General features: G+C 45.3%; 1 protein-coding gene across 2 annotated transcripts in view; it reads left to right on the top strand.

Annotated features, from left to right (window-relative positions):
- The window catches only part of LOC118388080 (syntaxin-binding protein 1), a 48,536-nt gene extending 41,744 nt beyond the window's left edge, over positions 1 to 6,792 (top strand). The window contains exons 18-20 of one of the 2 annotated variants that reach the window (XM_052525637.1): positions 459 to 613; positions 1,846 to 2,007; positions 4,977 to 6,792. In XM_052525637.1, coding sequence (XP_052381597.1) covers positions 459 to 613; positions 1,846 to 1,958 — 268 coding nt within the window. In that variant the 3' untranslated portion in view covers positions 1,959 to 2,007; positions 4,977 to 6,792. The remainder of the gene's footprint in view (positions 1 to 458; positions 614 to 1,845; positions 2,008 to 4,976) is intronic. The other variant, XM_052525638.1, reaches the window with a different exon arrangement.
- The last annotated feature ends 7,369 nt before the right edge of the window (positions 6,793 to 14,161 follow it).

The raw sequence follows: 14,161 nt of genomic DNA, 5'->3' as shown, positions 1-14,161 counted from the left end.
TCCAGACTGACTACATTACAGACGTTAGACTGTGCAGGGAGGCATCAGATTGCTATATCATATGATGTGGTTTGCTGATACATTATAACACTTGTGCATGACTCCCCCCTAGCTATTTTATGATGAATGCACTAACTGTAAGTCACTCAGGATAAGAGTGTCTCCTAAATGACTAAATTGTAAACGTAATCCAGGCGTTGTGAGATCTGGCATATGTCTGCAATGTATTCGGCCTGGAAGGTGGCGGTGTGTGTTATTGACTCAGTTGGAGACAGACCCTGGAACATAGACAGGTGGGTCAGATTAGCCAGGTCTCTCCACACAGAGAAGGACCCTACCTCTGCCCTCTTACCTCTCTTCCTAGTTAGATAGACTCATTCCTAACCCAGTACAGCAGTGTTGAAATAGTAAGACTGTGATATTCCACCCTTGTGATTGTGCTTCTCCCTCCCTGGCAGTGCCCGTTATGGCCACTGGCACAAGAATAAGACCCCAGGCGAGTACCGCACTGGGCCGCGCGTCATGGTCTTCATCATCGGAGGCGCGTCCTTCAGCGAGATGCGCTCTGCCTATGAGGTCACGCAGGCCAACGGAAAGTGGGAGGCTATCATTGGTGAGTCTGACACCGGGGGGCGCCACTGGGCGCAGGCCGAGGGGGGATACGAGGGAGTCCTCCGTAGGGAGTGTGACATTAGTGGTACATTAACACACGGATTCCTTTCATTTATGCAAGAATGCAGATTAATTTCAAATGGACACATAGTCCCTCCCTCTGGGAGGTCTGGTTTTTAGGTCTGAAAAGTCTGGATAGGTAGCCACAATGTGGTAATATGTCCACAATGCCCTCTGATAGGCTAGGTGGAATGGCTTATATCTACACAATTATTTTCAAGATCTACACAAGGTGCTTTAGGGATGGGAGCTAGGACGTAGATTGTGAAATGGGCGTCCTTCACTAACTGACTGACTCTCGTACATTAGCTACTTCTGTTTTGTCCCCATTCATTGTGGTCAGCACAGCAGAACATGAATACACATGTGTCTGCCATCATCAGTGCCAATGGAACTGTATTCTGTTCCCACTGTGTTGACCACAAGTGGATAAAGAAGAACGAAGCAGAGAAGTCATCCGGATAATCTTTCTCTCTTTTGAGCGTCTACCGCACTCGACCGTACTTCATGAACATTTTGACTCATCCACACACCAACATAGTTGACCTCAATTCGCTTTCTGACTCCCATACACCCACACCATGAATCCCAGTCAGTAAAGGTTAATTAAGCGTAAGCTTATGTCATGACCCTAGTTTGCCTATTGAAGCAATCAACACTTTTTTTTAGTGCTAGACTTAGTGCTAGACTTAGTGCTAGACTTAGTGCTAGACTTAGTGCTATATCTAGCAACTTAGATGGAGGAAAACGTTATGTTTCTGATGAACACTTACCTGGAATGTCACCTGTGATATGTTTAAACCCCTTTTGGGTGACATGTGTTCCCTGTTCATTGAATGTTGTCTGTCGAGTCAGCCAGTCCTAAGGGAGGGGGTGGTCTCCTATGTTGTTTTTGCTGTGCTATGCTTTTGCTTTTGGATTCAGTCTTGTTCTGTCTAAAAACACTGTTGTCTTTGAATTGCAGCTACACCCTGTCTTTTTCTGTGCATCTGGGTTTTGTGTGTGTGTGTGCGTGTGTGTGTGTGTATGTACAGTATGTGGGTGGTGCTGTGCAGTGGTGTGTTTAACCCCTTCTTTTGGAGATGGCAAGGAAGGGGCAGAAGAGAGAAAGTGGCATGGGAGGCATGGCATGTGATGAGAAATGAGCGTGAAGCGCCCTCTGTTCCTCCACAGGTTCCACCCACACCATCACCCCCATCAAATTCTTAACGGACCTGCAGCACCCTGACTTCCGAGAGTCCACTAGGGTGTCCTTTGAGGAGCCAGACGCAGGCTCAGACGAGTGAGACAGACAGAGAGAGGGAGGGAGGGAGAGAGAAATCACACTCTGACAAAGTAAAGGCAGCCGCGCAAAGAAGCCCTTTCTGAACCCCCACAGCACAAGGGCTTTTTTCCCCTCCGTACTCCTCTTACTACACTCAGTACTGTTTAAACTCCGCCCCCCTACCCTCAGGGATGGCTGTCTGGTCCCTGGCTCACTGCATTTCCCAGTTACCTCAAGCTCCACCTCCTGCAGGCCAACACCCAATCACAGTGTGATACAGTGTGATACAGTGTGATTGGTGACCCCCACAGTCAATAGCGATTGGCCATGCCATGCTGCTGACCGATAGAGTGGACATGTGTTGCAGTATCTGTCTGTTGGGCCTTCAGGTAGTGAAGCCTGTGTGAGCTGGCCTTGCTACAGGCGTCCTGACCTCATCCCTGCTGCCCCTCTCCACCTCCACATCATCTCAGCTGGGTGGATTAAATCGCCCTCTCTGCCCTCAGGGCCCTCTCAGCCTGTTTCATACCCTACTTCCCAGATTTAATCTACCCCCGAGATCCATCTTTTTCTACTTTATTATTACGATCTAATTCTTTTTTATAATTAACACCTTCAAGACAATCAACTTGATTTAGTGGTTTCTTACAGGATAGGTCCTTGAGTTGATGTTGGATTTCAAGAAAGGATTCTCGTTCTTTTTGTTCTCTCTTTTTTTTCAACTTTCTCCCCCTCTCCTCCACTTCACGCTCTCTCAGTCCACCAGACATCACATGCATGCTTACATGGCCCACGAGTCATCTGCAGAGAACACCAATGTATGTCCCTACTGCTATCTCCACTCCCTCGGACACAGTGCTTCTCTGCAGACACTGACACTGGGAATGTAGCGATGTTCACTCGATATGCTTTAGCACCTAGAAAAGATGCGACACATCATAAAAAGACTTCACAATTGCCCCCCTCACTTTCTTTCGCATATAGCTCCATATTTCCCCCCGAGCAACAACATATGTTGCCCATACAGCATAGTCAACCAATAGTAGACCAATATGGGTTCTGGGACATAAAGACAGGAATATAAAAGCACATCATAGGTCTACTTTTCGAACACCAATATGATCAATTACCACATCACTGCCTAATTTTGGGATTTTGTTTAATTAAGTAAGTAAGATTTTCCCCACACTGTCAAATATATTTTCCTGCACACTTTGTTAAAGGGATAGTGTGAGATTCTGACAATGAAGTCATTTCTTTCTACTTCCCCAGAGTCAAATGAACTAGTGGATAGAATTGTTATGTCTTTGTGTCCAGTATGAAGGAAGTTAGAGGTAGTTTCGCAAGCCAATGCTAACTAGTGTTAGCACAACGACTGGAAGTCAACAGGTACGGTAGCGGTATCCACAAGTTCATCTAACTCTGGGTAAGTAGAAAAACGGCTTAATTGCCAGTCTCGCACTGTCCCTTTAAAGTTGTCTCCTGAGTGACTTTCCCTCAACACATTAGCAAAGGACATCCATTTCGTTCTTGCTTATCTGCTAAAGCTATATCCTTTTCAAACAACTTTTGGTTTCATGGTTTTGGTGTTTTCTTAGTATCGATCACCGTGCAGTATGGACTCTTTACCACATACTGCCACATTCAACACTTCCAGAACAAAATGACCATTGTTTATTTACAAAAAAACAGTTTGTTTCTGTTATCTGGTATTTGGATATGTAGTGAGTGTTGGGGAGCAACATGTATCAAAGTGTTGTGTTTCTGGCCAGAGGCCTGCAAAGCTGTGTGTTTCAGACGCTGAGAGACAGGAGAGAACCAGGCATGGCCAGTCCAAAGTTGATCTGTGACTAGTGCTCACCCCAACCCCACCCCACCCCACGCTCCCTTACACCCATGATGCCTGCATCCCCATGGTGACCCAACTTAAGATGGACTTGCCTCTACCTCTCCTGTCTCTGTCTATGCCTATTGATGCTGGGATAAACCACTCCTGATTGGCTGTCATGCCACAGCTAGAAAGGGCTAACTGCCAGGGCCAATTAGATTTACTGAACTTTAATTGAATTCTACCTAGCAACAGGTAAACCTGTGCGTCTTCCTTGTTGAGCCAATATGACAGAAACATGCAGCTTTCCTTTAGAAACAAACCGATGAAGAATAACAATACTACTGATTAAACTGTTGAGTAGGTATGGGGAGTAAATCAAAACTTTGGTCCAGCGGTCTGCTTTATGAAGACCTTGGTTTGTCCAAGATGGAGGGTAAGCCATTGACACACTCAACATCTTAGTGACAAAGTGATAAACTAGATGGACAAATGTTTGGTTGACTCCAATCCTATACCTCCTGAGTTATACTGTGTCCGAAATGTGTCTTCAGCTATGAAAAAGTCAGCTCATTCATATTTTGGTGGTGCTGTTGTGTTTAGCTTTCAATTTCACATTTTCATTCACAAGCATAGGCAAAATTACTTCCCTGATGTCATCCAATCAGAGAATGGTTGGACTGAAATCTGCTTTTCTTTTTTTTGCAGTGTTTTGACCAGGTTTTTCATATTGCTGATGTTTGCATGCACTGTGATAAAAGCTTCTTAGGTCACATGCACAAGCTTACAGCTGGTTGGCTGCACTCTCCTATAGGTGTGGTCACAGGGTTCTACCACCAGTGCTTTGCAGCTCACAGAATCCTGCCTGCTCTGTGATGTCTGTGCATGTGCATTTTTGGCAGGCAGTCCCCCACCAATCTTCTTTCAATCTCTAAAATGTGTGAATAGCCCACACATCGTATGATAACCAATAATGATAACCAATACATTCTCCAAATGCTGACTATGGACTATGATTTCAAGTTTTTTGGTTGTACGTATATGTTTATCTAATTTCCAACATTTTTTTTTTCTCAAGAATACAGTGGTTTCATCTAAGCATTCAGAGCAAGAGCTGAAAACACATTTTCCTAGCAGGCTTATGTTTGGGCAGCTCTAATATAATGCTCTGTCTGTGTGCTTCCTCTGCTGCGTATCTGTCCACCTCTCTAGGATCAACCCACGTCTTCACCCCCACCGCCCTCCTGGAACAGCTCAAGACCATGAACAAACCAGATGAGGAACCAGCAAGCTAAAACCACCCAGCCCCATCTTATCTATCTCCTTTCCTCTACCCTACACATCCCCCAGTCATCCTCCCAGTCATCCTTCATGAATTGTGGAAATATCTCATCTTGCACGAGAAGAATAAGAATATAAAACAATGATAGCATTGGTGAAAAAATATATGTTGAAACAGAAATAAAATCATGTTGCAAGTATTCTCATGTTTTACAATGGATGCAAATAACAGAACTTATTTAAAAAAATGTTTAAATATCAACTAAGGTCATTTGAAACTGAAAGTACCAAATGTAATATTGTATGCTATGAAACCTGCTAGAATGTGTAAAATGTAGAGGTTCTCTCTGTTTGTTCCCTCAGTTTATCTTATTGGTGTGATTTTTACTGGTAGTGGGTGGAGGAGGGATGCCTTACTGGAGTTGGTTGGCACTAGGAAAGTCAATGCAGTAAGATCATATCACTCAACATGCAATATAACTCATCCCTGTCCTATTAGGGGGAAGAATGCTAGCTGGTCAAGACATTTGTATCAGTAGCATACAGGGATGGAACCTAAGGATTTTGGGCACTGACCAGCCAGGCTAGAAGACTGCAATTTTTACTAGTCCAAAATCTGTGCCATGCGATATTTGAAAATACAACATTTCACTAGCCGTTGGACTAGTTGGGCACATTTTCTACTAGCCCGGTCTGAAAAGTACTAGTCATAGGCTAGCAGGCTAACTTAATTTCCATCCCTGGTAGCATGCCTGAACATTGTGTGGACTGTTACTGTATATCTTTTAGTATGGCAATACTGAGAACAAGCAATCCAAGAGATCCTTCAGTGCTATATGTGAGGTAGACAGTAACAAACAGCCAAACTGACCCTAGGTCTGAGGATAGAGAAAAACAGGACTGTAAATAGCTACAGAATGGTAGAAGCATCCTTCCTCCAGCCATAAGACTGGAACTATTTACTCACCACATCCTTTTCCTTTTCTCTGGAGAGATTTCACGGTTGAGTGTCAAAAGGCCATTGCTTGCAGATGTTTAAAGAATAATCATAAAGGGCCGATTTGTATTTCAGTATTGTATCCTGTCACATTGTAAGTCTTATCATTGGTTAGTATCAAAATGTTTAACCGGGTCATGCACTGAGTAGTGTGTTGTGTATATGCCATATGTTGATGTTTTAGTGTCCCACTGTTGACTGGTGATGTTTCTGACTGTGAAGTAGTAAAAGATTTCCTTTAAAAAATTCCAATGTGAAGTCACGTGTTTGTGATGTTTTAGCTGTAGCTGTTGTGGTCAACAGGGAAAATAACTAATATCTATATTTTGTTTGTGTGTCCGTTTTATCTTCTGGTACATTTTAACTCTTCCAATGGTGAATGGCTTTGCAAAGAAAATGTAACCCCAATATTTCTATCATTTTATTTCTCCATTTTTCCTCTCTATTGCCTGGCAAAACAGATTGTATATTGATAGCACTATGCGTTTTCTGTTATGCCAACAATTAATTTCATTTTTTTCTATTATCAGTTGCTGTTGTAAAGGTTTCACTGTCTATTCAATTAATTTATATCCAAGTTATTTGTCAGAGGGAAGAAATATTAATAAATGAAACATAAGTCTGTCCTAAACCGGTTTAACTTATTGGGATTCTATATTTGCAAGTGTTGAAGCACAAACAAAAGTATACTTCATGTGTACCAATGTACTAAGGCTGTCTAATAAATTGGCTTCCATTACAAGGACAAAAGACTCATCACATTCTTTAGTCCAGGTAGCCATTTGATTATCTGTTCAGGAGTCTTATGAATTGGGGATAAAAAACTGTTGAGAAGACTTTTTGTCCTAGACTTGGCACTCCGGTACCGCTTGCCATGCGGTAGTAGGGAGAACAATCTATGACTGGGGTGGCTGGGGTCTTTGACCATTTTTAGAGCCTTCCTCTGACACTGCCTGATGTAGAGGTCCTGGATGGCAGGCAGCTTTGCCCCAGTGATGTGCTGGGCCGTACGCACGACCCTCTGTAGTGCCTTGCGGTCGGAGGCCGAGCAGTTGCCGTACCAGGCAGTGATGCAACCAGTCTGGATGCTCTCGATGTTGCAGCTGTAGAACCTTTTGAGGATCTCAGGACCCATGCCAAATCTTTTTAGTTTCCTGAGGGGGAATAGGCTTTATCGTGTCCTCTTCACGACTGTCTTGGTGTGTTTGGACCATTCTAGTTTGTTGTTGATGTGGATACCAAGGAACTTGAAGCTCTCAACCTGCACCACCCGGCGAGGTCTCTGACTTCCTCCCTATAGGCTGTCTCATCCTTGTCTGTGATTAGGCCTACCACTGTTGTGTCGTCTGCAAACTTAATGATGGTGTTGAAGTCGTGCCTGGCCATGCATTCGTGGGTGAACAGGGAGTACAGGAGGGGACTGAGCATGCACCCCTGGGGAGCTCCAGTGTTAAGGATCAGCGTGGCAGATGTGTTGCTACCTACCCTCACCATCTGAGGGCGGCCCATCAGGAAGTCCAGGATCCAGTTGCAGAGGGTGTTCAGTCCCAGGATCCTTAGCTTAGTGATGAGCTTTGAGGGCACTATGGTGTAGAACGCTGAGCTGTAGTCAATTAATAGAATTCTCACGTAAGTGTTCTTTTTGTCCAGGTGGGAAAGTGTGGAGTGTGGAGTGCAATAGAGATTGCATCATCTGTGGATCTGTTTGGGCGGTATGCAAATTGGAGTGGGTCTAGGGTTTCTGGGATAATGGTGTTGATGTGAGCCATTACCAACCTTTCAAAGCACTTCATGGCTACAGACGTGAGTGCTACGCTTCTGTAGTCATTTTGACAGGTTGCCTTTGTGTTCTTGGGCACAGGGACGATGGTGATCTGCTTGAAACCTGTTGGTATTACAGACTTAATCAGGGACATGTTGAAAATGTCAGTGACGACACCTGCCAGTTGGTCAGCACATGCCCAGAGCACACGTCCTGGTAATCCATCTGAAAAGAATACAAGCCTGAAACCATTTCTAAAGACTGTTGACATCTAGTGGAAGGCAGAAGAACTGCAAATTGAGTCCTCAGTCAATGGATACTGTAATGGCACTGAATAGAAAACTACAAAACCAACAAAGAAAATACTTCCTGAATGGATTTTTCTCAGATTTTCGCCTGCCAAATCAGTTCTGTTATACTCACAGACACTATTTTAACAGTTTTGGAAACTTTAGAGTGTTTTCTACCCAAATGTACCAGTTACATGCTGGGCCCGAGTAGCAGGCCGTTTAATTTGGACATGTTTTTCATCCAAAATTCCGAATGCTGCCCCCTACCCTAGAGAAGTTAAAGGTCTTACTCACGTTGGCTACGGAGAGCCTGATCACACAGTCGCCTGGAACAGCTGATGCTCTCATGCATGCCTCCTTGTTGCCTGCATCGAAGCGAGCATGGAAGTGATTTAGCTCGTCTGGTAAATCAAATCAAATCAAATTTTATTTGTCACATACACATGGTTAGCAGATGTTAAATGCGAGTGTAGCGAAATGCTTGTGCTTCTAGTTCCGACAATGCAGAGATAACCAACAAGTAATCTAACTAACAATTCCTAAACTACTGTCTTATACACAGTGTAAGGGGATAAGGAACATGTACATAAGGATATATGAATGAGTGATGGTACAGAGCAGCATACAGTAGATGGTATCGAGTACAGTATATACATATGAGATGAGTGTGTAGACAAAGTAAACAAAGTGGCATAGTTAAAGTGGCTAGTGATACATGTGTTACATAAGGATGCAGTCGATGATGTAGAGTACAGTATATACATATGCATATGAGATGAATAATGTAGGGTAAGTAACATTATATAAGGTAGCATTGTTTAAAGTGGCTAGTGATATATTTACACAATTCCCATCAATTCCCATTATTAAAATGGCTGGAGTTGGGTCAGTGTCAATGACAGTGTGTTGGCAGCAGCCACTCAATGTTAGTGGTGGCTGTTTAACAGTCTGATGGCCTTGAGATAGAAGCTGTTTTTCAGTCTCTCGGTCCCAGCTTTGATGCACCTGTACTGACCTCGCCTTCTGGATGATAGCGGGGTGAACAGGCAGTGGTTCGGGTGGTTGATGTCCTTGATGATCTTTATGGCCTTCCTGTAACAACGGGTGGTGTAGGTGTCCTGGAGGGCAGGTAGTTTGCCCCCGGTGATGCGTTGTGCAGTCCTCACTACCCTCTGAGAGCCTTACGGTTGAGGGCGGAGCAGTTGCCGTACCAGGCGGTGATACAGCCCGCCAGGATGCTCTCGATTGTGCATCTGTAGAAGTTTGTGAGTGCTTTTGGTGACAAGCCGAATTTCTTCAGCCTCCCTTCTTCACGACGCTGTCAGTGTGAGTGGACCAATTCAGTTTGTCTGTGATGTGTATGCCGAGGAACTTAAAACTAGCTACCCTCTCCACTACTGTTCCATCGATGTGGATAGGGGGTGTTCCCTCTGCTGTTTCCTGAAGTCCACAATCATCTCCTTAGTTTTGTTGACGTTGAGTGTGAGGTTATTTTCCTGACACCACACTCCGGGGCCCTCACCTCCTCCCTGTAGGCCGTCTCGTCGTTGTTGGTAATCAAGCCTACCACTGTTGTGTCGTCCGCAAACTTGATGATTGAGTTGGAGGCGTGCGTGGCCACGCAGTCGTGGGTGAACAGGGAGTACAGGAGAGGGCTCAGAACGCACCCTTGTGGGGCCCCCGTGTTGAGGATCAGCGGGGAGGAGATGTTGTTGCCTACCCTCACCACCTGGGGGCGGCCCGTCAGGAAGTCCAGTACCCAGTTGCACAGGGCGGGGTCGAGACCCAGGGTCTCGAGCTTGATGACGAGCTTGGAGGGTACTATGGTGTTGAATGCCGAGCTGTAGTCGATGAACAGCATTCTCACATAGGTATTCCTCTTGTCCAGGTGGGTTAGGGCAGTGTGCAGTGTGGTTGAGATTGCATCGTCTGTGGACCTATTTGGGCGGTAAGCTTCCAGTGGGTCTAGGGTGTCAGGTAGGGTGGAGGTGATATGGTCCTTGACTAGTCTCTCAAAGCACTTCATGATGACGGAAGTGAGTGCTACGGGCGGTAGTCGTTTAGCTCAGTTACCTTAGCTTTCTTGGGAACAGGAACAATGGTGGCCCTCTTGAAGCATGTGGGAACAGCAGACTGGTATAGGATTGATTGAATATGTCCGTAAACACACCGGCCAGCTGGTCTGCGCATGCTCTGAGGGCGCGGCTGGGTGATGCCGTCTGGGCCTGCAGCCTTGCGAGGGTTAACACGTTTAAATGTCTTACTCACCTCGGCTGCAGTGAAGGAGAGACCGCATGTTTCCGTTGCAGGCCGTGTCAGTGGCACTGTATTGTCCTCAAAGCGGGCAAAAGTTATTTAGTCTGCCTGGGAGCAAGACATCCTGGTCTGTGACTGGGCTGGATTTCATCTTGTAGTCCGTGATTGACTGTAGACCCTGCCACATGCCTCTTGTGTCTGAGCCATTGAATTGAGATTCCACTTTGTCTCTGTACTGACGCTTAGCTTGTTTAATAGCCTTGCGGAGGGAATAGCTGCACTGTTTGTATTCAGTCATGTTGCCAGACACCTTGCCCTGATTAAAAGCAGTGGTTCGCGCTTTCAGTTTCACGCGAATGCTGCCATCAATCCACGGTTTCTGGTTAGGGAATGTTTTTATCGTTGCTATGGGAACGACATCTTCGACGCACGTTCTAATGAACTCGCACACCGAATCAGCGTATTCGTCAATATTCCCATCTGACGCAATACGAAACATGTCCCAGTCCACGTGATGGAAGCAGTCTTGGAGTGTTGAGTCAGCTTGGTCTGACCAGCGTTGGACAGACCTCAGCGTGGGAGTCTCTTGTTTTAATTTCTGCCTGTAGGCAGGGATCAGCAAAATGGAGTCGTGGTCAGCTTTTCCGAAAGGGGGGCGGGGCAGGGCCTTATATGCGTCGCGGAAGTTAGAGTAACAATGATCCAAGGTTTTACCACCCCTGGTTGCGCAATCGATATGCTGATAAAATTTAGGGAGTCTTGTTTTCAGATTGGCTTTGTTAAAATCCCCAGCTACAATGAATGCAGCCTCCGGATAAATGTTTTCCAGTTTGCAAAGAGTTAAATAAAGTTCGTTCAGAGCCATCGATGTGTCTGCTTGGGGGATATATACGGCTGTGATTATAATCGAAGAGAATTCTCTTGGAAGATAATGCGGTCTACATTTGATTGTGAGGAATTCTAAATCAGGTGAACAGAAGGATTTGAGTTCCTGTATGTTTCCTTCATCACACCATGTCCCGTTAGTCATGAGGCATACGCCCCCGCCACTCTTCTTACCAGAGAGATGTTTGTTTCTGTCCGCGCGATGCGTGGAGAAACCCGTTGGCTGCACCGCCCTGGATAGCGTCTTCCCAGTAAGCCATGTTTCTGTAAAGCTGAGAACGTTGCAGTCTCTGATGTCCCTCTGGAATGCCACCCTTGCTCGGATTTCATCAACCTTGTTGTCGAGAGACTGGACATTGGCAAGAAGAATACTGGGAAGTGGTGCGCGATGTGCCCTTTTTCGGAGTCTGACCAGAACACCGCCGCGTTTCCCTCTTTTTCGTAGTCGTTTCCTTGGGTCGCTGCAAGCGATCCATTCCGTTGTCCTGTTTGTAAGGCAGAACACAGGATCCGCGTCGCGGAAAACATATTCTTGGTCGTACTGATGGTGAGTTGACGCTGATCTTATATTCAGTAGTTCTTCTCGACTGTATGTAATGAAACCTAAGATGACCTGGGGTACTAATGTAAGAAATAACACGTAAAAAAACAAAAAACTGCATAGTTTCCTAGGAACGCGAAGCGAGGCGGCCATCTCAGTCGGCGCCGGAAGTTGAAGCTCTAGGCTCTTGTCACTGGGCAGCTCGCGGCTGTGCTTCCCTTTGTTGTCTGTAATAGTTTGCAAGCCCTGCCACATAAGACGAGCATCGGAGCCGGTGTAGTGTGATTCAATCTTAGCCCTGAATTGACGCTTGCCTGTTTGATGGTTCATCGCAGGGCATAGCAGGATTTCTTGTAAGCTTCCAGGTTAGAGTCACGCACCTTGAAAGCAGCAGCTATACCCTTTAGCTCAGTACGAATGTTCCCTGTAATCCATGGCTTCTGGTTGGGGTATGTACGTACAGTCACTGTGGGGACGACGTCCTTGATGCACTTATGACTGATGTGGTGTACTCCTCAATGCCGTCGTAAGAATCCCGGAACATGTTCCAGTCTGTGATAGCAAAACAGTCCTGTAGTTTAGCATCTGCTTCATCTGACCACTTTTTTATAGACCGAGTCACTGGTGCTTCCTGCTTTACTTTTTGCTTGTAAGCAGGAATCAGGAGGATAGGGTTGTGGTCGCATTTACCAAATTGAGAGCGAGGGAGAGCTTTGTAGGCGTCTCTGTGTGTGGAGTGCAGGTGATCTAGATTTTTTTCCCTCTGGTTGCACATTTAACATGTTGATAGAGATTTGGTAGAACAGATTTAAGTTTCCCTGCATTAAAGTTTCCGGCCACTAGGAGTGCCGCCTCTGGGTGAGTGGTTTCCTGTATGCTTATTTCCTTTTACAGCTGACTGAGTGCGGTCTTAGTGCCAGCATCTGTCTGTGGTGGTAAATAAACAGCCACGAAAAATATAGCCGAAAACTCTCTAGGCAAGTAGTGTTGCCTGCAATTTATCACAATATACTCTACTTAAGGTGAGCAAAATCGAGAGACTTCCTTAGATTTCGTGCACCAGCTGTTGTTTACAAATATGCACAGACCGCCCCCCCTCGTGTGCTGTTGTTACGAAAAACTAAGAGTGGTGGATGGAATCAGGCGCAGAGAGCAGGGTTCTGTCGTTTATCAAATTTATTACACCGGTGCAACCGAAAAATGATCACGCCAACACACAGGGCGTATATAGGTTGCCAGTCCAAAACAACAGGACAAAATAGACCAGAGAATAAAGATAAGAAAACAAATCACAACACAGAGTAACAATAAACAAGTCCGCACAAAATATCCAGCGGGCCTAGTGCCCTTAAATACCCTACAAACAAACCCTAATACAGAACAGATGTACCCAATTAACCACTAACCAACACAAACGGAAAAGGAATCGATGGCAGCTAATAGGCCGGTGACGACGACCGCCGAGCCCCGCCAGAACAGGAAGAAGCACCCTCTTCAGCGAGGTTCGTGACAGCTGTTCTATCTTGCCAGTGCAGCGTGTATCCCGCTAGCTGAATATCCATGTCGTCATTCAGCCACGATTCCGTGAAACATAGGATATTACAGTTTTTAATGTCCCGTTGGTAGGATATTCGTGTTCGTACCTCGTCTAGTTTATTGTCCAATGATTGCACATTGGCGAGTAGTTTTGACGGTAACGGCAGCTTTCCCACTCACCTTCTCCGGGTCCTGACCAGGCATCTGGCTCTTTGTCCTCCGTACCTGCGTTGCTTCCTCTTGCAAAGAACGTGGATGTCGGCCCTGTCGGGTGTTTGGAGAATGTCTTGTGCGTCTTGTTTGTTGAAGAAAAAATGTGTCTAATCTGAGGTGAGTGATCAGTGTCCTGATATCCAGAAGCTCTTTTTTTGCCGTAAGATACGGTTGCAGAAACATTATGTACAAAATAAATTACCAATAACGCAAAAAAATAACACATAATAGCACAATTGGTTCCGCGCCCGTAAAACTGCTGCCATTTCTTCCTGCGCCATTTCTTCCGGCGCCACGTTGTTTGTGATACAAATGATATTTTTGTGATACAACAGAGTTGTGTGGTGTCTCCACAACACGTGTGTAATTGTTTTTGAACAGAGAAACTCTGCATTGTATCAAAAGGGTTGTGTCAAATGCATAATACGTCAGTTGTACAACTTCAGTGTGTATGGGTCTCTGACGGTGTGACACCCAGGTGACTCTGCAGTTCATGGCCAACATCAGCCTTACTTTGCAAACCATTAGAGACAGGTGCATACTGTAATGTACTCATTATTACAAGAGAAATATAGAAAACGGTTTCAAGAATGTGACGCTATAAAGTGTTCTGTGTTCTGTCTTAACATCAACATT

Source organism: Oncorhynchus keta, chromosome 9, assembly GCF_023373465.1.
Source record: "Oncorhynchus keta strain PuntledgeMale-10-30-2019 chromosome 9, Oket_V2, whole genome shotgun sequence".
NCBI lineage: Eukaryota > Metazoa > Chordata > Actinopteri > Salmoniformes > Salmonidae > Oncorhynchus > Oncorhynchus keta.
This window is presented reverse-complemented; position numbering and strand designations above follow the sequence as displayed.